The sequence below is a fragment of the Erinaceus europaeus genome, chromosome 11, assembly GCF_950295315.1.
Source record: "Erinaceus europaeus chromosome 11, mEriEur2.1, whole genome shotgun sequence".
NCBI classification, from domain to species: Eukaryota; Metazoa; Chordata; class Mammalia; order Eulipotyphla; family Erinaceidae; genus Erinaceus; species Erinaceus europaeus.
The window spans coordinates 58,570,239-58,596,647 of NC_080172.1; the positions used below are offsets into that span (position 1 = coordinate 58,570,239).

The window sequence follows — 26,409 nt, forward strand, 5'->3', positions numbered from 1 at the left end:
CCTAGTCCTCACCTGCAGGGGGGAAGCTTCATGAGTGGTTAAGCAGGGTTGCAAATCTTTCTCTCTCTTTCCTTCTCCCCTCTCAATTTCTGTCTCTATATAACAGTAAATAAAATTAAAGAAAACATTTTTAAAAAAATGACTAAAACAGTTCCAGACTCCAATCTCTATTGCCAGTCTCTCTAGACTGAAAGAGAAGAGACAGAGGAAAGAACTCTATGTTACCACAGATGCTATGGTTAGTACATTTGACCTCTCAGGAGGGTGCTTTGTTATCATCTGGTTCCATGGAAAAGATTTCAGGTAAATGACTGATTTTGCAAATGCTTCTTCCCTGGGAGCCCCCAAGTCTCACCTCTACTCTAAGCTTTGCACCCGAGATCATTCCTTTTTGCTTCTCTGTGGGAATCTCCTTGGCCAGAAGGCTATAGGTGGTGATCACGACGTCATATTTTGAAAGGCTGCACAGACACACACAAAGCAAACAGTAAAGCATTCTTCTATGACTCTAACAAAAAGCAGGGTCGGTTCTTTTAAAACAATGCCTACAGCTGAAAGGACAGCAGAATCCACTGACTTACATCCTTATCATATACATGCAGAATTTTGGAGAATGAAATTTTACTCAAGTGGGGTTTCACACTCTACATACTATAGTGAGGACAGTCTCCTTTTCCCCATTCAATGAGTCAGAAATGAAAATCTCTCTGGCTAAAGTCATATTAAGCTTGATATGATCTCGCCAGAACAAAACGTAGTACAGGGATGGAAATTCACATTTACTAATGATTTGATATAGATGATGCAAAAGTCCAGGGAAATGTGAAATTCTCAAAGCAGTGATGCTTTCTCCATATCATTCTATAATGGATTTGTGAAAATCCATTAATCCAGCTTTGGCATTTGGGAATAAAAATACATGCTGTAAACCCTTAATTTATCTTACCCACGCTCTTTACATATAATCACTCTTAGTGTAATCCGAAAATCTTTTTTTCCAGTGAAGCTTAATATTATGCCCCCTGAGACAACCTCAATAAACAGCTTTGATGACAATGATATGTATGCCTAATTTCCAGATGCGGCAACGGCTACATGCAGCCTTAGCATCATAAAGAGAAGTATAATTGAGAATGATTCCAATCAGTCAATTGATGCATTCTGAATACCAAGCCAGGAATGATCAAAGTGTAAATCCACTGAGAAGCAATGCATTTCTAACTGAAAAATACAGAATGAAGGCAGCACGTTAGGTTGTGTGTGGGTTGCAGTGACTTTCAGTCATGAGAGTCCACAAAGGCTGAAAGAGAGAGAACATAGCACTGAAGCTTCCCTTCAGTTCAGTGGGGGCTGGGTTTGAACCTGGATTGCACACAGGGCAAAACAGCACACTATTAAAGTGAGCAATTTTGCTTGTTCTGCCCCTAGGAGTGAAAACATCAATACCAGAGTTTGGGAAGAGAGATTACTCAGAAACAGAAACAACTTTTCTCTGACATTCTTGAACAGATTAGCAAGTATTGAATCCAGAATCTCATATTATAACTGGAAACAACACAGACAAAACTCCTTTAAAGCCAAAAGACAAGGACTACTAAAAGTACCAATTGGGAAATGTTTTATTTACTTCTTCCAGAACATTGTTTTCAGTCAGGGCTAATTCTAAACTGCTGAATCTAAAAGCTGTTACGAGTTCATATATGAAAGATACAACAGTTAAAACATAATCAGGTTCCTTTTCTTTTCCTTGTCATCTTGTATGTGATTGACTCTGTTCTGTTGTCGCCCAAGACTTTTAGGAAAACAATTCCTGGTTAAGAAAGAAAAGCAAAGTTGCCCCAATCCCCAGTGGGTTTGGATGAAACTGGCAGTCAGATCAGGTACAACACCTGTTCCCCACTGGTAAGTCGGATATTTCATGAGCAGTGAAGTAGGTCTGCAAGCATCTATCTTTCTCTTCCTCTATATCTCCCACTCCCCTCTCAGTCTCTCTCTGCTTTATCAAATAAAATAGAAAGGAGACAAAAAAAAAAAAAAAAGGAAAAAAATGGCTGCTGGAGGAAGTAGATTCACGGTGCCGGCACTAAGCCCCAGCGATTCACCTGGTGACAATTAAAAAAAAAATCAGGTACAAGAACTCAAAGAGAAGACTGAGGAAGAACCAAGGTGGGAGGGAATTATAGGGAATCACACATCTGAACACACATCTTACAAACAGAGACAGAGAGGAAGAGAGAAAGTGAAAGACCACAGTACCAAAGTTTCAGTTAACGTGGTGGGGGCCAGATTTGAACCTGGAACACACACATGGTAAAGCAGCACATATACAAGTGCATATATAAGTGCATTTATTTATACTGTGATAGGTCACTAGCATCATGTCTTACTGAGAGGAGAAAAAAAAGCATGACTGCTAGTTAGACATGTTTGATCAGGAAATCATTGTTCCTTTTACTTTTATCCCTCTGTTCCTAGAGTACTGAGTGTATAAATATGAGAGCGCTTAGTTTGAAAAAAATATATATATAATATTCAACATGCAGCTACTATATATACACAGTACTATCTCAAAATGCCTTTTAAGACTGGATGGTTCAGGACCAGGTGGTGGTACACCTGGTTAAGTGCACACATTACAGTGCACAAGGACCCAGCAGGTTCAAGCTTTTCCCACCTGCTGGGGGAAAGTTTCACGAGTGGTACAGTAGGGCTGCAGGTGTCTCTCTGTCTCTTTCCCTCTCTATCTCCCCTTCCCTTCCCAATTTCTCTCAATAATAAGTAAAAATTAAAAAAAAAAAAAATAAGACTGGCTCTCCCCCTCTCTGTCTTTCCCTCCTCTCTCCATTTCTCTCTGTCCTATCAATGACAACATCAATAACAATAATAACTACAACAACAATAAAAGGGGGGGCAACAAAAGGGAAAATAAATAAATAAAAATTAAAAAAAATAAGACTGGAGGCTCCATTCACACTAACAGAAGAATGTAAATTTGGAGTCAGAACTCTGGCAACCATCCTCTTCTGTCAGTGAACTGCTGCAGTCACCTGACTGAAAACTTGGGTAGCTCAGGCCTCCTCTCACAGCTTGTGTTGGAATCAGTAAGAAGACTAGAGCAAAGGAGCATTCTCTTAGGACAGTTGAAGGCTATTTGGCAATGAGCATGCCTTGGGTCTTCACAAATAGCTTAGTCCTGATTGAATGAAATTGTGGGGAGGGCAGCAGGGCGGCAGGGCAGGGCAGGGCAGAACAAGCAGTTTAAGCCAATAAGGAAGCACTTGCCACTTTTCTGACTTACACTTTTGCACGCTGATCCCGGTTTGGCCCGTGATAGAGATAGACTCTTAGTTTGTTGCTGTTTACACGTTTTTCCACCTCATTCTTCCAGTGATGAATCAGGGAAGCAGGGCAGATGATTAGTGTTCCATAAGAAGTAAACTCAGGGGAGTCTTAAGAGAGGGGGGGAGAAAAACCACCTATCATATTCATTATTTTTTTAAAGAGTACATTAAATAAATTTATGTAAATTTTTATTTATTCCCTTTTGTTGCCCTTGTTGTTTCTCTTTATTATAGTTATTCTTGTTGTCATTGTTGTTGGATAGGACAGAGAGAAATGGCGAGAGGAGGAAAAGACAGGGGCAGAACTGCTTCACTGCCTGTGAAGCGACTCCCCTGTAGGTAGGGAGCCGGGGGGCTCGAACCAGGACTCACCTATATAGGGGAAACTTCACAAGTGATGAAGCAGTGCTACAGGTCTCTCTCCCTCTCTTTCTCTAACAGCTTCTCTCTGTTTCTATCCAATAAATGAATGACTAAATAAAATATTAGGAACAGATAGAGATGAGACAGATAAAAATTGCCTAAAATCTAGATATATCTGAAACAAAGAAAACAGCATTGTCTATGATGGTTAAACTCTGCACCTGATAGCTCTTCCTGAAAAAATATTGACTCATTAGTTTTAATCTGCCCTGTAGTTATATGCCCAGCAATAATAGAGATGATGGCGTCTATGTTTAAGCTAAATCTCCCAGAGAAGTAGCTGTCTCCATAATTTTTTTTCCTAGTCACAGGTCTAGCTAATTTTATACTAAAAGGCAAAAACAAAACAAAACAAAACCACACCAAAAAACAAAACAAAAAAAAACAACACTTGTAATGAGCATATATGACTTCAGAAATGATACCACAGAAATAAGCCTAACACTGGTTTTCTAACAGGTGATCAATGATATCCTTTTATAGCTAAAAGGTTTCCACTCTCAGCTGGCTCAAATGATTTAGGGCAAGGCAGGCTCTTAAGGCACTTCTGTATACCATCTTTGGAAAGCCAAGTCAAAGCCACATTTTCGTCCTTCTCTTTGATTTTCTCTTGATTCTTCTGGGTCAGGATGAGTGCAATCATTGTCAGAGTTTTCCCTAATCCCATGTCATCCGCTGGAAAATAAAGACATAAAGAACGAAATTAGTTACCTAGGGCAGAGAATCAATTCAGCTTCAAGAGAAGAAATCACTGGCAAACATCCCTCTTTGATGCCAGTGCCATGCCAGGCACTGCTCTCTTAGCCAACTAACTCATCATTTTCCTTGTTAAAATGAATAGGTATATAAATAATTCTTGCTATTTATTTTGAGATCTAGGTCAACGATATTTACCATGACTTTTTTAAAAGTTAAAATTGTTGGTATGCTTCTAAATTCTGCTTATAAGAACTTCTGTTTTGATCATCACATTAGGTTCGCTTGTATTGCTTAACTTTGTGGTCTATTTACATAATCATTGTTTTCATTGGTTTAATCCCCACTGGTTCACGCTTTTTCCTTCTCCCTACCCCCTATCCTACGTACTTCCTCTTCCTGACACTTCCGCCTCAGGAGATATATATAAGACAGGATTGTGATTAGAGATAACTAGCTTGCACTGCATCCCCGCTCGTTTGAATGGTGTTGCTAGCCCGGTGTCTGGCGTCCTGAACTGGGACCGGCAAAAATCTGTCCTTCAGGTATCATTCTAATCTCTATACTATTCTGTTATTTATCTTTAGTTTATTCACTATTATCTAGCCCAGTTTGATACTGTTGCCTAATCTTTTTTTTGCTCTTCCTCCAAGGTAAAAAGGTCCATTAGATATATCTTAACACCTACTTTACTGCTGTTGCCATATCCTGGGGTTAGAGTTAATTTAGATGCATTCCCTTAACTTATGCATCAGAAAAGAGCAGTTAACAGTTTAAGTAATCCAGAATACAAGCAATATGTGACATGGACTCTGGTTGAAATTCTTCTAACTAGGAGTCGGGCTGTAGTGCAGCGGGTTAAGTGCAGGTAGCGGAGGTAAGTTAAGTGCAGGTAAGCACAAGGACCGGCGTAAGGATCCCGGTTTGAGCCCTGGCTCCCCACATGCAGAGGAGTCGCTTCACAGGCAGTGAAGCAGGTCTGCAGGTGTCTATCTTTCTCTTCCCCTCTCTGTCTTCCCCCTCCTCTCTCCATTTCTCTCTGTCCTATCCGACAACAATAATAACTACAACAATAAAACAAGGACAACAAAAGGGAACAAAGAAAAAAAAAAAAAAAAGAAAAATTCTTCTCTGTAATAAGTAAGCTAACAGAACAGTTGCGACTAATTGCTCTGGCTTGTAAGACTGGACCTTGGCTGGCACTTGGAACTTGGTTTAAGGAGGGTTCCCACTACCCACAGAAACAAAGAAAGTCGGTTACTGTGCCCCTAAATGTCTGTACAAATGAGGCAATTTTTGCTGAACACATGCTCACCTTCTAGGGGTCTGTGATTTCGGACCAGAACAAGCTAACTGCCTAGCCTACTGGCACCAGATAAAAGTCTGGGCACTACATCTCTGGTGAGCTTCCCTGATTGGCAACATTTGACATGTGTTGTCACAGTTGGGAGAAGTAAGTCATCCTGTGTAAGTAAGTCCACTCCAGTGGAGTGTGATTCCTTTGAAGCTTGTGCTTGGTGTCCCCTGAACTTGGCCCTATGTGCCTTTTTTCCTTTGCTAAATTTTGTGTCAAATCCAAATAATTTTGTTATCACACTGTAATAAATTCTAGTCATGAGCTTCATGGAAAGCTCCAGTTCTGCTGTGTCTTTCTCCCTCTTTCTTGTCTCAATCAGGGGGTGGAGAGCCTTCTTTTTGCCAAGAGCCATTTAGACATTCATAACATCATTCATGGCCCATACAAAATTGTCAATTTAAAAATAAGCACTTAATGTTGATATGAAAAGAGCTCCTAGATTTGTTGAATTTCAAGTCCCACCTGTGCTTGCCTTGGCAAGGCCAGACCAAACTGATTTCAAGGGCTGCATAAGGCCCTCAGGCTGGACATTCCCTATCCCTAGTTTAAATGACAGAGACCTGGGAGCAGTGAAATAGTGCATGTGTGAGACCTGAGATCTACAAACAAATGAGTTCTAGCCTGGAGAAGAGCTATGCACTTTGAGTCTCTAGCAAATCCTTGAGCCTGGAGGTGGGTGGCTTGGGGAGCTCCAGCACAATCTCTTAATAGTCACAGTGGATATCTGTCATATTTTCTGGAAGTTCAGATTTATTTTATTTAGCTTAAGAGATAGGAAGCCAATGCTGTACTCTGGAATAAGCAGGGACAGGAATCAAACTCAGGGCCTCATGCCTGCAATTCCAGAGCTGTATCACTGTACCACCTCCTGGACCACAGAGTTGAGTATTTTTTAAGAGTTGCAATTTTAGGGTTTTTTTGGCAAGTCTCCACAACAGTCTGGAAAATTTGCCTTCTAGGGTCCTCTGCAGTTAGAGCACCAGTGCACAACTGACTTCTACCAGGGATCCTCTATACTGACACAGACTTCAATTTGGACATGAGCAACTTTGGAAAAGACGCTCCCTATGTAATCCTTTCTACAGGACGGGGAGACATGGGCATGTCTGTTACTGGGAAGGCTGTGCTTTTCTCTTATGCTTGGTGGACCAAAGCAGAGACAGTATCCACAAAGCAGATTGGGACTTGACATTGGCCACTATCAGAAAGCTGGTGTTTAGCCTGGCTCTCTACAATCATCAGAGAATCTCTGAGTGACCACAAAATAATTTCTTTTTCTGCTTAATTAGTCAAGTCAATTTCTTTTCTTCTTCTGTTTAACAATTTATTTTTATTTTAACTTACTTTATTTGATAGGAAAGAGAAATTTAGAGGGAAGAGAGAGATAGGGAGGGTGAGAGACAGATACTTAAAGACCTGCCTCACTGCTTGTGAAGCTTTCCCCCTGAAAGTGGGGACCAGGGGCTTGAGCCCAGGTCCTTGTGCAACTGTAATACATGCACTCAACCAGGTGCACCGGTCAAGTTACTTTCTACTGCTTATAACAAAAACTGGACTGATCCTAGCTATTTGCTCTTGAGGTTGCTTAATGTTCCTCTACCTCAGTTTTTCATTTATAAATTAGAACATTACCAATGGTACTGCCAATGTTGTTGAATAATAGATTGAAAGAAATGATACATTGCCATCCTTACCCAGAATCCCTCCTTGTGGCTTCTGACTTTCTCGCCATAGTAACCAGGCTAATGCCTGCTTCTGGTGCAGCAGCAAAGGGACCTGACAAAGGTAATAACCAAAAAGGAAGTATTAGTGCTTCATAGACTATACTCATGAGTCTTACTAATATGGAACCCACACTCTACTCCTTTGTTATTTCAGTTATTCCCCCAAATATTTCAGTTGCTCCATTAGCTGCCTGTTAAAGCTTGAAGCCCTTCACTCTACCTATCTGCCAGTGACACTGAGTCCTGGCCTGCCTAGGACAGCTGCCAGTTTGTCAACCCAGGCTCACCCCTTTCTCTCAAATGAGAATCTGTTTCATTTGGCTTGTCAACTCCACTAGCCAGTCAGTTTTTACTGCTTGCAAGGAAGAACTGTTGGCTTTACTGTATTGTCTCTTATATCTGACCCTCTTCTTACAGTGAGTGCAGCCTAGAACATTCCCAGCTATGAGTATGGAATGTGAGCTCAGACCCACAAGGACGTGGAGGTTGCATAGGCTCCTGTGCTGAATATAGGCCCCAGATCAAATAGATGGAATTTACAGTCAACAATATTTGTATACTTTTCCCCTATTTGGGAGCTACTCTCTTCCCTGATGCAGCTTTCTAGTCCTATTTCCAACTTTGATTCGATCTCCCCAGACAGTGCCTTTGGCCCACCTGCATGTTAGCTGTCAGGCTCAGGCAAAAATTAGTAAAGTCATGTGTCCCTTGGAATATACTAAAATAGCCCTACTAGCTTTTTCCAAAATGGAGACCCCCAAATCTCATTGGCTATATTCTTACCTTTAGATTTCTAATTATTAAACAATTTGTTCTGTTTTATAGCTTAATGCTTTTCTGCCACCAAGTTGCAGATGCTACCATGATGCCAACCGACTTCACTGGATGGATGACCTCACCAATGTACCCTGAAATTCCACCTCCCCAGACCCTTGCCCCACTAGAGAAAGGTAGAAACAAGCTAGGAGTATGAATCAACCTGCCAATGCCCATGTCCAATGGAAAAGCAATTACAGAAGCCAGACTTTCCACCTTCTGCACCCCATAATGATCCTGGGTCCATGGTCCCAGAGGAATAAAGAATAGAAAATCTTCCAATGGAGGGGATAGGATATAGAACTCTGGTGGTGGGAATTGTGTGAAATTCTACCCCTCTTATCCTACAGTCTTGTTGATCATTATTAAATCAATTTAAAAAAAAAGGAAGAAAGAAAGAAAGAAAGAAAGAAAAAAAAGAAATTCCTTAGCAATTCCTTACTATCTGCAAAATAGCTTGAGTAACTGCGACCCGAGTTCCTTCAACAGAGCAAGGGCTCCTGACAAGGGAGTTCTCCTGCTCAGTGATGCCATCTGCTGCTCCCTGAAGCTGAGGTACTGGTGTCACTGATCATCGCTTATTAACACCAATACCTCTATCTTCCCTCCAACCACCACTCCTTCTAACTGGAGTGTTTGGTTTCTATCAGCTCTGCTACCTTTTAGGCCTCCAGTTTCCTTAAGGTCAAATGACTGTTGACCAAGAGGATTTTTTTTTCTTTATGTAGAACCCTTTTGCATTTTGTAGACAGCCTGTAGTGCATTACAACAGACATTTTATCTTTACTTAAGTTCACTCTCTGTTTTACACAGGATATCATGCCAGCCACCTCATTAAGGATAGTAATTCCCTTTGCATCCTTGTGATACCTATAAAAGTTCAATAAATAGGGAGTCAGGCTGTAGCACAGTAGTTTAAGCAAAGATGGTGCAAAGCACAAGGACCTGTGTAAAGATCCCGGTTCGAGCCACCGGCTCCCCACCTACAAGGGAGTCGCTTCACAAGCGGTGAAGCAGGTGTACAGGTGTCTACCTTTCTCTCCCCTCTGTCTTCCCCTCCTCTCTCCATTTCTCTCTGTCCTATCTAACAATGATGACATCAATAATAACTACAACAATAAAACAAGGGCAAGGAAAGAGAATAAATAAATATTAAAAAAAAACTTTAATAAATGTGCTGGGGCAGCATAATGAATATGCAAAAGACTTTCATGCCTGAGGCTCGGAGGTCCCAGGTTCAATCCACCCCCCACCCCACCCCCAGCACAACAGTAAACAAGAGTTGACCAGTGCTCTGACATCTCTATCTGTACTTTCTCTCCGTATCTCTCTTAAGATAAAATAAATTTATTTTTAAAAAAGTTCAATAAATGACCCCCTTATTGCTATGGACATATATAACATTAGGGCTTTAAGAGGGAGAAAGTGTATTAGTCATAGATAAATCAGAATAGCACGTAGCCAGCAGTCTCACTGTGGCTTCTCTCCTTGTGGGCCCTGGGATACAACCCCCAGCTCACCTTTAACCCAGCAGGGTCCTCTGCCACAGCTGTCTCAGCTGGACGAGACTTGAGTGACTGGTGCAGAGCATCAATGGCTTCACTTGTGATTTTCCACACTGAGTGAAGGCAATCTTGGGGGCCTGTATAGAAACAGGTGTAAACTAAAACTCTATGTCCTTGTGAGAAGGCAGTTCACCATCTGCCAGAATACAGATCTATACAGACTGAAAATTTCTGCCTTCAGATTCTCCCAGCCTCACAGGTTCCTTTATCCTCATCTCTGCTTACTGCACATACACTCTCTCTTTTCTTTTTCATTACAGAAAATAATAATTATATAGTAAAGGACAAAGGTGGGAAAATAAAAGAATGGGGGAGGGGGAGAGCCAGAGCACTACTTTAGCACATGTGATGTACAGAACTGAACTTGGGATTTCATGTTTGAGAGTACAGAACTTTATCCACTACCCCAAGAATATTTTCCTTTTCCTCTTAGAACAGCTTTCATTTTACCTGCAATAGTATGTGTATATATATTTACCATCCTCTGTCTTTCCCCCCTCTACTTTTACCCTCTTGAGACCCCTAGCAGTTCTCAACTGGGAGAAAACTGGGTTTAGCTTTTCTAGTCACTACCAGTCTAGCTGAGCTCTTGTCTCCTGATCAGCAGGCCCACTGATCGTTTCAAGGGTTCTACTCGGAATCTTCATTCCGCAGTTACTCCTGAATTTATAATTTTCTGGAAAGTTTAGGATGGAAATATTTTCCTAGATAAGCTAAGATCTTAGTGGTCCCTGTGAGCTTACTGATCATCATCCATGTCACTCCTCTGCTGTGCCTTAACACACACACATACACACACACCCCGAATGAACATATGACCATGTATGTCTCCCCCCCACCAGAAAGTGAGTCTGAATTTTCATTTACAAATAATATTGGAGCGGCCTGAGAGGTGGCACAGTAGGCAAAGCATTGGATTCTCAAACAGGAGGCCCTCAGCTCTATATCCTGGATTTATATATGCCAGAGCAGAGTGATGTTCTGGTTCTCTCTCTTCCCTTTTCTTCCCTTCTTTTCTCTTCATAGATAAATCTTAAAGAGAACTTAAGAAACAAGAACAGAAAGTAAAACTGGAACTGGGTTTGTATTGCACCAAAACAAAGGACTGTGGGAAGGAAGACAGGGAGGAAGTCTAGAGGGAGGTGGATTTGGGATCCTGGTTGCTGAAAGTGGAAAAGGACCCAGGTTGGGGCTGAGACTATTTTGCAGACATCTACCACAGGGAGAAAAGAAATTTTATCCATGGGTCAACAACTGTGATGCTACACAACTAACCACCCAATAAAATGATATAAATAAATTAATTTTAAAAAGCAAATATGACTGGATAGCTGTCATATGTTAGTCACTGGGCTGATTAAAGTTGGTGAAGACAGATGCAACCTCTGTAGTCACTGATTTAATTAACAGGTAACTTACAACTCAGAGAAGGCTGCACATGAGCACAGAAACGTATGCTAGGCAGCACTGAACCCACAAACATAGCTACACATACCCAGCTGGGCTGCAGGCACTTACCTCCACGCCACTGACTGGCTCCTTCAGCAGCCAGCTGGTGGTCAGCCTTTAGCCCTAGAGAGCACTGAGACTGGAGCTCCTGGCCCTGCAGAGGCTTAGGAGGCACTAGCTGGGAAGGTTTAATGGTCGTTTTAGTGTTGTTGTTCTGCTGAGGGACATGAGCACTACTCTCCTCACTAGTGTCTGCTAAAGAGAGAGAAAGAGAAGAACAGATTCACGTTCAGCACAGTAAAGGAACATACATGTGTATGGGGAGGTCGAGAGAAGGTGGGTCACCACCATTCCAGGGGTCTAGGAAGGGCGTCCCAGGGAAGGCAGTATGTAAACAGCTACTGAAGCAAGTCTCCTGCAGAGGTCACACAAGACCCGGGTTTGGGGGCGGATGACTAATGTTACCTTGTTCTGGGCATAGGGCGAGTGCACTGAGTGCATCCTCCAGCTCCTGGATTTGTTTGTGCAACTTCTCACCCTTGTCTGGAAGAACCTGGATATTCACAGATGCCAGTGTGCTCTGAAAAACAGAACCTTTAAGATGGAGCTCAAGGCCAGGTGGTAGCTCACCTAGGAGCGCACACTGTTAGCATACATAGGCCCAAGCCACCAAGCCCAAGCCTCCACTTGCAGTGCTGGAGTTGTCCTGCAGGTGTCTCCCCTTCTGTCTTTCCCTCATCCTCTATGAAAAGAAAGTGTGTGGAGAAGGGGAAGGGGAAGGGCAAAGAAAAGGGGAAGGGGAAGAGGGAAAAGAGGAGGAAGAAGGAGATAGAGGGAAGGAAAAAAGGAAGGGAGGATGAAAGGAAAGGAAAGAAAAGGGAAGGAAAGGAAAGGAAAGGAAAAAAAACAAGTAGCCACCTAATCAGAGTGCCAGTGATAACCCTGGTAGCAAAGAAAGGAAAAAAGGAAAAGTGAAGGGGGAGGAAAGGAAGAGAGGGAAAGAAGGAGGGAGGGAGGGAAAGTAAGAAAGAAAAAGAAAAAAAAACTTTCCTGGAGTTGCTAGAGGGACAGTTTCAGATTACAATAGCCTAAAACACTAAAACTCTGAAATGATGATCTCTTAATGATAGTATGCATGAAAACCAATATTTTTTTGGTATTTGGACCCAGCTTAATTAAACCATGTGAAAAGGCAGAAAATAATCATCCCATTTGTTAACCCTATAAAAAAAAAAAATTGGCTCACTTGTGTATTCTCATCAATGATCCAACCTTACCATCAGAACCCAGATCAGAGGTTACCTTCTTCTGCTTCAGCTGTGCTGTGAGATACACACGCTGGGCTGCAGGGTCTGAAGGCTCCACCTTCTTGGAAACACCTTGGGCGGGAGATGTACTTTTTTGCACACTCTGACCAGTGTGATGAAGGTTCTCCTTTTTCTGTGAGTCTGGAGATGAGTCAAAGAGTAAGGGGCTGCCCGGCTCAGAGGAAACAAAAACAACATCATCTTCTTCGCTGTCACTACTGCTGGTGATTGCTTTTTGCCTGGCTCCCAGGGACAAGCCTCCACAGGCCAGTGCTGCAGCTGCTCCTTTGGGGACATGAGTCTCTTTCTGAGCCTGGAAATGTTCTCCGAGCGTCTTCTGCTGAACAGCCTGCATGCTCAGCCCATCTTCAGCCTTTGTTTCACTTGTTTCCAAGTTCCGGGGGGGCTCTCTGCTGAGGTTCTCCCCTTTCTGGGGCTTGCTTGTTGGGTTCTGGCTGTGGACAATATGAGGCAAAGGTCTGGTTTCCTTTCCTCTCTGAGGCTCTGATTGTTTTTGAACACAGAGACGATCTTGGCCACTCGCTTTCTTCTGAAGGGAGGCAGAGGGCTTTGTAGGCTTACTGCTGTGGCTCTGTTTGGACGTAATCTCAGAATGGTTTCTTCTGTGTGTTTCCTCCATCTCCTTGACTTCACGCTGATGCTCTCTCCTTTCCCCTCTCGACTGCTCTTTAGCTACAGGCTGCTTTTCCTTGGCCCCCGAGTTAGATGCAAGAGCTTTCTCCATTGGGCAACTAGATGTGGGCTTCTGCTCCTTCTTCAGATCTGAGGGTGGGTCTGCCCCGTCCCTGTGCTTCTTATCAGTCATCTTGTCTTCCTCTCCATTCTTGAGGAACTGCTTCCAGAAAGAAGGTCCTTGATTCTTGTCGAGTACCTTGAACGGGTTTCTCTGCTGGTCAGGAGGACAGCTGGATGTCTCAGATGTGTGCTGAGACTTACTGGCTACAGGATGCTCTTTGGAATCAGGGTCCTAAAAGACAGAGAACAGTCTTCGTATAAAGCACTGATACAGTCTCCACATCTACAGCAGCCTTTGTCAGGAGGAGTGGAAGCAGAGAGCGTGGCTCACTATTTCTGAGTATTCTTGGGGTTAGGGTTAGTGTGCCAAACTTGGAAAGTATTAGGTTCCCAATATGTAGTTCATTGTCTTGTCAATGACTACTGCTTTCCCAGGCCTCAAGGAAGATCCATGTCCCAATCAACTGTTTACACAGGAGGTGGCACAGTGGTAGAACCTTGGACTTATAAGCATGAGGTTCTGAATTCATTCCTTGCAGTATGTATGCCACGGTGCTGCCCAGGCCTCTTTCTTTAGCTCAGGAAAATTTTTTTAAGGGGCCAAGTGGTGGTGCATCTGGTTAAATGCACACATTACAATATACAAACACCCAGGTTTGAGCCTCCACCCCCTACCTGCAGAGGGAAAGATGCACAAGTGGTGAAGCAGGTCTGCAGGTGTCTTTCACTCTTTATCCTCCCTTCTCAATTTCTCTCTGTCCTATCAAATATAGAGAAGGGGGCCAGGAGGTGGCAAAACTGGTTGAGCACACACATCACAGTGCACAAGGACCCAGGTTCCAGTCCCCAGCCCCCCTTCCTTCTTGATTTCTCTGTCTCTATCCAAATTAAATAAAATGAAAATATTAAAAGATAGAGAGGAGAAAGAAAAATAATGAAGCAATGGCCACCAGGAGCAATGGACTGCTTGTGTAGGCACTGAACCCCAGCGATATCCCTGGTAGCAATAAAAGTAAATAAATAAATATCAATAGCAATAAATGTTTTCCCCACAATGTGTATTTTACAATAGAAGTAGCCAAAATATATCCTCTTCATGAAAACTTCAGATGAACTTTCTCTGGGACCTAAACAAGGCCTAGGCCTGCTTTGCATCTTGGCTTCAGGGGAGTCTCACTGCAGGAATCTACTCATAATCTCACTACATCAAACAAGGTAGTTTTTTTTTTTTTAATTATATTTGTTTATTTGGTAGAGACAGCCAGAAATTGAGAGGGAAGGAGAGATACAGAGCTAGAGAGACAGAAAGACAGACACTTGCAGCCCCGCTTTACTACTCGTGAAGTCTTCTGCTGTAAGGACCAGGGGCTTGAACCTAGGACCTTGTGCACTGTAATCAGTGTGCTAACCCAGGTGCACCACCACCTGGCCCCTTATTTTGTTTTTTTCCAAAACAACTTTTCCTCCCTCCTTAGGTCTAGCTTCCCACAACTTGAGTATTGGTTGGATCTTTTCTACTCGTTACATTCTCAGAGCCTATGAATGATGCTCAACTTATCACAATATTAGAAGCATGTTAGTTGATACAAAGATGCCAAGGAGATCTAAATTTTTCCCTAAACAGGAGAATATTGATTAATTTACAGCTTCAAAAATATTTAATGTGTGACACCTAGGTTTGAGTCTAGTCCTCACAGCACTGAAGGAAACGTTAGTGCTCCTTGTCTGTCTGAAAAAAGTCAGCCCAGAGCAGTGAAGCCCCAGAGATGATGATGATGACAACAATAACAACAGCAAGAAATTAAGTAAAACAGGCAAATAATTAAAATCTTGAGTATGCCAAAGTAGTCAACTGATGGGGGCCAGGAGGTGGTGCACCCAGTAGAGTGCACATTACAGTACCCTAAGTAGTCCTTTGAAATGCAAGTCCTCAGGATGCCAGGAGATAGCTTATCCAGTAGGGCATATTCCTTACTATGCTTGAGGCTCTGCGTTTGAACCCTGGCACCACATGGAGATATCACAGCAACAGGGGACGCTCCATGGGAGATGAAACACTGCTGTGGTTTCTCTTCCTCTCCCTATCTGAAGTGAAAAGAATGAGAAATATTTGGTAGTGGTGAAATGTGCACAATGCTTGTGGGGGATAGGGAGGGGGGCAGGGAGAAGATCCCCAACTGGGTCTATCTTGATTAAAGAAAATAACTGTTTTTTCAGTGACAGCATGATGAAGATCAATCTAAACTGTGTGAGCATAGCAGGCTTGAAAACAGATGCTTAATTCTTACCTTCCATGGGACGTTTCCACACCACTGCTTCCCTTCTGTCTTACTCTTAAGGCATCGGTAGAACAAGCTGATGGGGTATAAAACACAGAGAGCCACTAGACCAAGAGACAAATCTGTCTTTGCTCCAAGAAAACATCTTACAAAAACTTAGTACTGCTTATGAAAGGCTACACGACACTTAATACTACAATTAACATACAAGTGCATTTCTGCACATTAATAGCACATATGTATATTTGAAAAGTCTCTAGTGTGGCAGTCACACTATGTAGAGCTGAGAGGTTAAAATAGAGACATCACAGCAGCACGGCACACACAGGTTCAGTCTTCTTACTCCAGCAAGAAGAGCTGAAGTGAAGAAATTAGGTTTGGATGCTAAGCCAGAAAAAGAGATAACAAGGAAGTATGTGTCTCTGGTAAGCTAATGCAATACTACCTTATAAAATAAAACAAAAATAAGTACGAAGCCAAGTCAAAACCAAACAAGAGAGAAAAAAAAAAAAAAACCAAGGCAAGCAAACAACCACCTAATTTTGTACAAACACCAAACTATAAATTTACAGGAAATACAAGCAACAGGATAGCATGGAACACAGGAAGGTGATCTAAAAAACAGTGATAGAGAATAATGGTATCTATTAAAAAAAAAAAAAAGATTTGATTTCTTCAAACAAATGACAAGGGAGAAAATAAGATGGAGGGAACACTTAAGAGACTTCAAAGACATCAATCAATTCAGATTTGCAGACTTTACAAATAAACTTCTTAAGCTATTTAGGACATCAGTGAATCTATTCAAAGTTGTACCTACGTGCTCTAAAAAAACTAAAACTGGGAGTCGGGCAGTAGCACAGCGGGTTAAGCGCATGTGGCGCAAAGCACAAGTACCGGCTTAAGGATCCCAGTTCGAGCCCCCGTCTCCCCGCCTGCAGGGAAGTTGTTTCACAATAGGTGAAGCAGGTCTGCAGGTGTCTATCTTTCTCTCCCCCTCTCTGTCTTCCCCTCCTCTCTCCATTTCTCTCTGTCCTATCCAACAACGACAACAATAAAACAACAAAGGCAACAAAAGGGAGTAAATAAATAAATATTTTAAAAAGCCTTTAAAAAAACCTAAAACTAAAAAAGAGATGATGATGATGATTGGTGATGACTGACGTCTCTCTGCCCTATTAACGCTATCCAGTCTACTTCTGTATATATTTTCAGCTTTCCATTAATAACAAATCAATACAGCTATGGCCCTGTGCAAGAGTCCTTACACTTGCAAACAAAGCCCATAGATGGCTATGCTCTCCTATTCCAAAATGTTTTGAATGAGAGAGACATTGACCATGCTACTGTTTAGGTCTGGCTTGTGGTGATACCAGGGATTGAAGCTGGAACCCCTGAGTCTGAGTCCCACATAATTATTGCTGAATAAAATGGAATCAACCAATTTTACTTATCTAAAAATGACTCCTCAAATTTTTCTTTTTTGTTGCCAGGGTTTTCTAGTACACTTTGGTCTCACTCCCCCTGCCTCTGGGAGATTTTGGTTTAGTCCTTGCCTTTTCGCGCTTCTTCCTTCTCCCCGCCCTCTATAGGATATACTTCCTTGGTTCCTGACACTGCCGCAGGAGGAGAAGGATGCAGGAGAATTGGGTGTGATTAGATTAGATTAGTTTTTTGAACTGTTGGCTCATTAATAAAGAAATACTGCTTCTCCGCTCAGCCATGTGTCCCTGGTCATCTGTCTCCCGCCGTGAAGCTAGCCCGGCATACTGTATCCCTGAACTTTGACTGACACTCCAGTGCACTTTTTAATTTATTATTATTATTATTATTATTATTATTATTATTAGTAGTAGTAGTAGTAGTAGTAGTAGAAGTAGTAAAGCATGAGAGAAACCACAAGACTACTCTCACTCATGAAGCTTCCCCTTTGCATGGAACTCCTAGGTGGTGTCCCGAGGCTCAAATCCAGGTCCCCACACTTGGTAAAATATGCATTCTAAAAGGCTATCTCTGGCACCTCAACACTTTTAACCAGCTAAATAGGAACTTTTAAAAATATACATTTAGCTCAACAATTTGTTTGGCTTTGTATGTTAACTCTCTTTTCAGCCCCCAGGTTCCAGATGCCATCAGGATGCCGGCCAGGCTTCCCTGGACTGAAGACTCCACCAATGTGTCCTGGAGCTCCGCTTCCCCAAAGAACCACCCTACTAGGGAAAGACAGAGGCAGGCTGGGAGTATGGACCGACCAGTCAACGTCCATGTTCAGCGGGGAAGCAATTACAGAAGCCAGACCTTCCACCTTCTGCAACCCACAACGACCCTGGGTCCATGCTCCAAGAGGGATAGAGAATGGGAAAGCTATCAGGGGAGGGGATGGGATATGGAGATTGGGTGGTAAGAATTGTGTGGAATTGTACCCCTCCTACCCTATGGCTTTGTTAATTTATCCTTTCTTAAATAAAAAATAAATAAACAAACAAACAATATACATTTAATTTAATTTGCCAAGAGCTTTCTGTTTTTCTTGGTTAAGTTAGCTCCTGGAATGCATTAGTTTTTATTTGTTGTTTTCTCTTAATTCATTAAGTGTGTGTGTGTGTGTGTGTGTGTGTGTGTGTGTGTGTATTAATTCTGTTTTTATCTTCAGATTAATCTTATTCTTTAAAAAAAAATTTTTAATTATCTTTTTTTTTTCCTCCAGTGTTATTTCTGTGGCTCGGTGCCTACACCATGAATCCACTGTTTCTGGAGGCCATTTTTCCCATTTTTGTTGCCCTTGTTCTACTGTTGTTATAGTTGTTAGATAGGACAGAGAGAAGTCAAGAGAGGAGGGGAAGACAGAAAGGGGGAGAGAAAGATAGATACCTGCAGACCTGCTTCACCTCTTGTGAAGTGACTTTCCGTGCAGGTGGGGAGCCGGGACTCCAATTAGGATCCTTGAGCTGGTCCTTGCACTTCATGCCATGTGCGCTTAACCTGCTGCACTACTCCCCGGTCCCCTTTTAATTGTCTCTATTGGATAGAGGCAGTCAGAAATTGAGAAGGAAAGGGCATATGGAGAGGGAGAGAGACAGAGACACCTGCAGCCCTGCTTTACCACTTGCAAAGCTTTCTCCCTACAGGTGAGGACTGGGGTCTTGAACTCAGGTCCTTGCACACTGTAATGTGTGTGCTCTACCAGGTGCGCCACCACCTGGCCCCTAATCTCTTCTTTTATCTAACATTTTAAGTTAGTCCTATGCCATACAACATGAATCATAATTGGGTAAGTCCTAGATAAAAAGGGGTCTTGAGCAGGTCTCAAGCCTTTGATACCATTACTTGACCTAGAAACATAAGCAAAACAAGCAGGCCTGATTATCAACAAGTATTCTAAAAAGCCACATTGGAAAGGAAATGTATCACTCAAAATTTTTCAGTCAAGCTCACAACTTTAAAAAGTGATTGATCTTTCATTTCTCTTACTGTAATATATTGAACATATGCAATAAAACTTCTAACATGCTTTGAATATGCAAAATCAAAAGTATTGGGGGCCAGGTGGTGGCACATCTGGTAGACTATAAACATTATCATGCTTGAAGGTCCAGGTTCAAGCCCCCGGTTCCCACCTACAAGGAGGAAGAAGACTCACAAGCAGTGAAACATTGCTGTGGGTGTCTCTCTCTCTCTCTCCCTGTCCTTATTTCTCCTGTCTCTATAAAGACTAAAAACAAAATCAAGAGAAAGAAAGAAACATGAAGGGGTGGGGGAAATGGCCACCAGGGACAGTGGAATAATATAGGCACCAAGACCTAGTGATAATACTGATTGGGAGAAAAATAAAAATCAAAGTATTGGCTGCTACTAGGAAGAACTAGCACTTACCAAAAATAAAATCAAGACCAAATTGCAGCTATTGTTTAAATTTTATCAAGAACTTGAAATCTTTTCTGAAAGTACATTTCAAAAAGCCTATAGCTGGATGAACTTAGCTGGTTTCAGGACAGAATATCTGTTATGTTTATCAAATTATAAAAGGAAAAAGCAGTGGAAATTTATTTACCAAGAGAAAGCAAATATGGACTCTGCTATGAAGAATTTAATTTCTGCAATCTACCAACTAATTCTTCCCCACCCCACCCCCCAGACTCTCTTACAAGCAAGAGTGATGATAACAACAGCTAGGAGGTCACGCCTCTTCACTTCTGATGTTTTCAGAAGACAAAGTCTCTGTCCTTATTCAAAGGTGATGGTCTAAGACAGTATCACATTGTCAGGTCCGTTCTCATCAACCAGGCTGGGACTCTGCCAGGCTCCAGAAACCTCCCTCAGTTAGAATTCAGGTCCACACATGAATACAACAAATGGCACTCAACACTTGTAACAACTGGGAGAAAGTCTATCAGATAAAGAAAGGACTAGAAAAGCTCAAAAAGGGCACAAGACTAGCTCACTTAATGATGGCCCTTTCAGTCAATACCAAGCTACCCCAACATCTGGGGCCCTAGTTAGGTGATCCTTAGATTCCCACACAGATATGATGGACCTAGACCTCTGATAGATCCCTCTCTCCACCATCACTGGTCACTTCCATCAGGAATAACATAAACCCTCTTGTGGGCCTCTCTAGGACCTTCCCTTCACTATAAAACAGCAATGGGAGGGACTGCCCCACTCTCTGTAGGGAGGTTGGGGCATCCTACTCTTAAGAAAGACTGGTCCTGAAATGAGTGCAGCCTAGAATGTTCCCAGTTGTGACTACCAACTGTAAGCTCAGACTGACAGAGATTCAGAAGTTACACAAGTCCCTGTGTTAAATATGAATACACACACACACACACACACACACACACACACACACACACACACGCCTTAGGTCAGATGGATGGACGTAAATAGTTAATTTTAGCCTCAGGATTTTTTCCGCTCCAAGAACAGGAACTACTTCCTGCCCTAATCCAACTTTCTAACCCTTTTCTCTACTCTGACACTATTCTCTCACACAATATTCTTATCCAACTTCAGGCTAGCTATCAAACTCAAGCAACGTAGTTGTGTGCCTGCCCAGGAACATGCCTAAAATGGACTTTCTAGCTTTCTTCTGCCCTAAAATCCCTAATCTCATCTTGTCTAATCCTACTTTTTGGTTCCTGTTCATTAATCATCTTGTCAACTTAGGTCATGTCACCTTCCGAACACCAAGTTACAGATGCTACCATGACTCCATCCTGACTTCTCTGGGCAGACGACTTCACCAATATGTCCTGAACCCTCACATCTCCAGAGCTCTCTGGTCCACTAGGGAAAGATAGAAACAGGCTGGGGTTATAGATCAACCTGTCAATGTCCATGCTCAGCAGAGAAGCAATTACAGAAGCCAGAACTCCTACCTTCTCCCCATAAACAACCTTGATCCATATTCCCAGCGGGGGAGAAGTGATAGGATGAAGATAAGAGGACTCTGCACTCCAGCTCCATCAGCACCCAGAGAGGGGGGGAAAGGAGAGGGACATATGGAGTTAGCTATGATGTCATGAGTGGCTTGGAGGAGAGGATTGATTCAGGAGGAAAAAAGGGGACAATTATGTATAAATGTGGACAGACAGTTGCAGAGATGATAGTTAGCCATGTCTACAACCTTAGGGGAACTATGGTGGATTGTAATGGGGAGACTGAAGATTCAGAACTCTGGTGGTGGGAATGGTGGGGATTTAAACTTGTTGATATGTGATTTTGTAAAATAAAAATAAATAAATAAGAACAGGGACTTAAAAAAAAAAATTCTGAATTCTGATCTATACTTCCAGAGGAGAAAAATGTTAGGAGAAGATGACCTTAGAGGGCTCTGATCTCCAATTCCATCAGGACCCGGAGAGAAAAGAGGAAAAAAGGAAGGGCATTCGGAAGTAGCAACAGGTGTAGGTGTGACTTAGAAAGGAAGAGAAGGCTGGGCCATAGGAAAAGTGGGCAAATATATACAAATATAGATAGTTACAGAAATAATAATCGAGGGAGTCGGGCTGTAGCGCAGCGGGTTAAGCACAAGTGGCGCAAAGCACAAGGATCGGCAGAAGGATCCCGGTTCGAACCCCGGCTCCCCACCTGCAGGGGAGTCGCTTCACAGGCGGTGAAGCAGGTCTGCAGGTGTCTATCTTTCTCTCCTCTCTCCATTTCTCTCTGTCCTATCTAACAACGACAACAACAACAATAACTACAACAATAAAACAACAAGGGCAGCAAAAGGGAATAAATAAATAAAATAAAATAAATAATAATCAGCCCATATCTGAAACCTTTGAAGAATCACTGAAGTTTCCAGTGGAGGGAATGGGGACACACAACTCTGGTGGTGGGAATGGTGTGGAATTACAACACTGTTATTAATTTTGTTAATCAATATTAAATCACTAATAAAAATAAATTAATAAATATTAAAAGAGAAAGGAAGAAAGGAAAAATTCCAGTCCATACAATTAGCAGAGGGATAGTTAAATGCTGGTGAACAGTGCCATCTGGTGTTTAATGTGGAAAACTGCATGCAAGAACGGCTATACTGCAAGATATGAAAATATGGGCTTCCCCACAGCAAAAACAAAAAGCCTTTTTTAAAGAAAATGTAAAGGATAAGTACTTGAATACCTCTATCATCATATTCAGTGGTGGAAAAGCTGAAAGCTTTTAAAACACTTTTTATGAGTAAAGCACTGCTCAGCTCTGGTATAAGGTGGTGACAAGAATTGAACCAAGATTTCTGAGGCCCCAGGCAGTTAAGTCCCGTGCTCTATTCTCCACCACCCCCCCCCCCCCCCAACACACACACCCTTTTTTCCTTCTCCCAGAGCTGGGGCCTCACACGTGTAACTTCTCCACTTTAGATCACATTTTATTTCAGACACACCAAGAGAAGAGAGAGATGGAGAAAGAGGAAGACGACACAGGCCTTGTATACCTGGCAGCACCAGCAAATGGGGCAGGCGTCTATGCAACGAGCTGTTCCTCAGGCAAAGTCCTGTGCTTCATCCTTGAGCTATCACTATCCTTCTAAGATAACAAGACCAGGAAGCATCTTCTACCTTTTCAAAACTCCACTCAAACACACTCTCTACATTACTGAACCAAATACTTACATTCCTCATTTCTTCATGCTTCAATACCCCAATGCTGGGGATTATTCTGTTAATCACAACCATTTCCTCACCTCTAATGAATTCCTATTCATCCTTTAATAGTAATGACAAGCACTGCCAGTCATCTCAATAGACTCCCCTGCCCCTCCTCTGGGCTCCCACAAAAAAGGGAAAACTAACATGTACTTAACATGCAGGAGACATTTCTATATATTACCTCCTTCTAAGACACAAGAAAACTGACAAGGTAGAGCAAGTAAGTGCTGGGTTGGTGTTACTGGCTACTTGAGAACTGGAAAGGGATGAAGATCAAACAGTTTTTCTGAAATAAACTAAGACTTCAGGTTTCCCAGATTAGCCAGTTGTTCAACAGCAGGGGCATTACGGTCAAGAAGATAAGCAATACATAAGAATACTGTTTGTGGGGCTGGAGGAGCCAGCATAATGATTATGAAAAAAAAAATTTCATACCTTAGGCTCCTAGGTCCAAGGTTCAATCTCCAGCAACACCATAAACCAAAGCTGTCTGCATGCACATGTTCTTATTAAAATATAACGTATTTTCTTAAGAGATGTTTGTTTTGGATAATGATTTTTTAATAGTCAATCCTTGGGAAACATTCCTGGTAATAACTCTTCAAAGAAAGAAAAAGACACTTAGATGTTCCTTTTGAACACTCACCTGTATTCTTTCATGCCTTGTAGCTTGTTTGAAAACAAACCCTGAAGCTCTACCACAAAGTTCGTATGCAACAAGCAGTGGGATACAGGAATGCTAAAGGAAAAAAAAAAGAGAGAAAGGAAGTTGCTTAAGTAAACAAAAACTGGAGGTCAACATCCTAAAATTAACTGTAAACTATATATTTGAAACTTAGGGGGTCATGTATGACTTCACTGGGTTTTTCAGTCTCACACATTATGTCAGTGTATTCCTCTAGGAACTCCTATTTTTTTTACCACTCCCTCAAATAAAGCATGACAATGTATCTTTGCTCTGATGATCCAAAGTTCATAATTATATGATGCTGTATGACTTTGATATTGTCAGAGCCTCAAGAATAATCAATATAGTTAGGGAGGGCTCTTAATTGTCTCCAGGTCCTCCCACCATCCATACGGTTAGCTATCAGTGTTATTCACTTATTATATTTCTTGCTTGGTGTATGTTTCTTAGCTCCTTCCCTCCAACTTACTATAAAAGTATTTACATACATACATAGGGAAGTGGTGTACTGGGTAAAGTGTTGGACTCTCAAGCATGAGGCTCTGAGCTTGATCTCTGGCATTTTACATGTGCCAGAGTGATGCTCTGGTTCTTCCTCTTCCCTCCACTTTTAATAAATTAATTAATTTTTTAAAAAGTGTTTGCATGTGACATTTGAGTAGACAAGTTTGAATGCTCTCCTATGACCTGTTTTTTTTTCTTTTTTACTATTATGATTACCAGATACATTTCACAGGAGGTTAAGTTTACCAAATAATTGCTGTCAAGTATTTCACTAGTTTGTACAGAAGTACTTTATATAACTAACTATACAAGGACATACTTCTCTTCGTGTAGAAATGAGTTTCACGCTACTAGTGCTATTTTTTATAAATTAAAGATCTATCCATGACTCATGAAATATAAGCTAGGGAGTGAATTTAAATTCAAAATGAAAATCGATCATTTGAGTATTTTTAGATCTTAAGATCTGACACTGCTGTACTCAAAATAATTTTGTTTCTCATTAACTTCTTTCAAATTAAATGACTAAGAAAATATTTTCTCATGACTGGCAAAACAGTTCACTTGGATAGTGCAATACTTTGCCATGTGCATGAGCTAGATTTGAACCCTGCCCCCATTGTATAGAAGGAAGCCTTGGCATTTTGTTCTTTCCCTCTCTCTCTAAAACCAATCAATAAATTCATACCAGACTGTACAATTATTAAAAATAAATAACAAAGAAAATGCTTTAAAATTTATATTTTAATCTGGAAAGTTTTCAAAGCATAACAAAAGACACATTATCTAACACGGAAAGGAAACAGAAGATAGTATTTGTATTAAAAAAAACTTTATTTTCTAGTAATGACATCCACGTCCCTTACATAATATAAAGTAAAATAACATTTCTCTACCATATTTAGTAGATGCCAGGGAAACTGCTTACTGATGTACTGGTTTAAAATTCACTGAAGATGCTGTGGGCAACTGGTACAGTGAAAACATGGAGAGTTTGGAGAAAAGCGCTAACTTTTCTCAGTTTAAAAAAGATGCTCAATACTTCTGTATCTCTTCTTTCCATGTTGTACAGCTACTACGTTGAAAAGCAGGCCTCTGATGTTCCTATTAAGTGAAAGCAATTTGTTTCTTTCGGTTACCAACCTCACCATACATAGATACATAAATACAGGGAAGCTGATTATTTTAGATGGGGTTAGCAGTCTGTCAGGAGTGTTTGAAACAAACACTACAGCTAGTACCTTCTCCAACAAGTGCCCAACAGGAACCAGTTCCTTCCTGGGGTCTCGGTGTTCACACTGTTCACACTTCCTAAACAGGAGTGATGTGGACAGCAGATAGGAGTGGCCAAAGCCTAACAAGTACTTAAATAGATTATCAGCCTGGGGGGCGGAGGATAGATAGCATAATGGTTATGCAAACAGACCCTCATGCCTGAGGCTCCAAAGTCCCAGGTTCAATCCCACCCCCCCCCCCCACCACCATAAACCAGAGCTGAACAGTACTCTGGTTTAAAAAAAAAAAAAAGATTATCAGCCTGGGAAAGCACTAGAAAAGATGCAGGTGTAGACGTCAGACATTGCATTTTAGAGGTGGTGGAATCAGCCGCCCAGAGAGAGGAGCCAGCCTCGCTGGCAGCGGGCTGGAGGGGGCTTCCGGGAAGCTTTGAGACCTACTCGCTGGCCTTCACGAAGCCGCATGTGTCCGCCCGGCACACATAGAAGCTCTTCCCTTTATTCGGACCATCGCGGGTGCCAGTCTTGAGAAGGCAGCAAGTCCCTGAAGAGAAAAAGGTCAACAACTATTATGCTTCACAATCTGTGCAGACCCCGACCACCCCAGGACGCCAGTCTTTACCATGCTCCGGGCACCTAACCACTTCCATCACGCTCTTCGCCCCCTCCACAAAGCTCCACCCACTTTCCACTTCCGCCTTTGGCTCCTCCCTTCTCACGCAGAAGCCAATCACCTCCCACCCCCTACCTCCCCTAGGATTAACTCCCTCCCCCCCCCCCCCCATAATTCACCGCCAGAGCCCAGTACATGAAGACTATTTTCAGCCAATCCCGTGAGTAGCTTGCTCACATCTAACCAATCATAAGCGCCTTTGGGCTTGGCGCGCGCCAAAATAAAAAATCATATGTCGGGAAGGCCTTTGTCGTAGGGGAAAGGGGAGTGGCTGAAGCTGGAAGCTGGTTTTGAGCTTGGCTGGGCTTTCCGGTTGAGAGAAGCTTGCTTTTGAGCGTCCTGGAAGAGGCAAGCGCCACACTGAGGCTGCAGGGGACGACTCTTGATGGTTGCAAGCTGCAGAGGAGCGCTCAGCGAAGAAAGCCTGGAGCTGAGCGTTTCTGTG

At 42.1% G+C, this 26,409-nt stretch overlaps 1 protein-coding gene across 4 annotated transcripts in view; it reads right to left on the reverse strand.

Moving 5' to 3' along the window:
* The window catches only part of TTF2 (transcription termination factor 2), a 42,483-nt gene extending 16,501 nt beyond the window's left edge, over nt 1-25,982 (reverse strand). The window contains exons 1-12 of one of the 4 annotated variants that reach the window (XM_060201813.1): nt 25,914-25,982; nt 25,733-25,835; nt 23,511-23,603; nt 15,723-15,789; nt 12,674-13,666; nt 11,837-11,951; nt 11,441-11,626; nt 9,878-9,999; nt 7,512-7,593; nt 4,320-4,439; nt 3,299-3,449; nt 356-461 (exon numbers count right to left, since the gene is read on the reverse strand). In XM_060201813.1, the coding sequence (XP_060057796.1) occupies nt 356-461; nt 3,299-3,449; nt 4,320-4,439; nt 7,512-7,593; nt 9,878-9,999; nt 11,441-11,626; nt 11,837-11,951; nt 12,674-13,666; nt 15,723-15,789; nt 23,511-23,603; nt 25,733-25,835; nt 25,914-25,941 (2,166 nt within the window). In that variant the 5' untranslated portion in view covers nt 25,942-25,982. Of the gene's footprint in view, nt 1-355; nt 462-3,298; nt 3,450-4,319; nt 4,440-7,511; nt 7,594-9,877; nt 10,000-11,440; nt 11,627-11,836; nt 11,952-12,673; nt 13,667-15,722; nt 15,790-23,510; nt 23,604-25,732; nt 25,858-25,913 lie in introns of all 4 variants that reach the window. The other 3 variants (XM_060201815.1, XM_060201814.1, XM_060201816.1) reach the window with 3 other exon arrangements.
* Between the last annotated feature and the right edge of the window lie 427 nt (nt 25,983-26,409).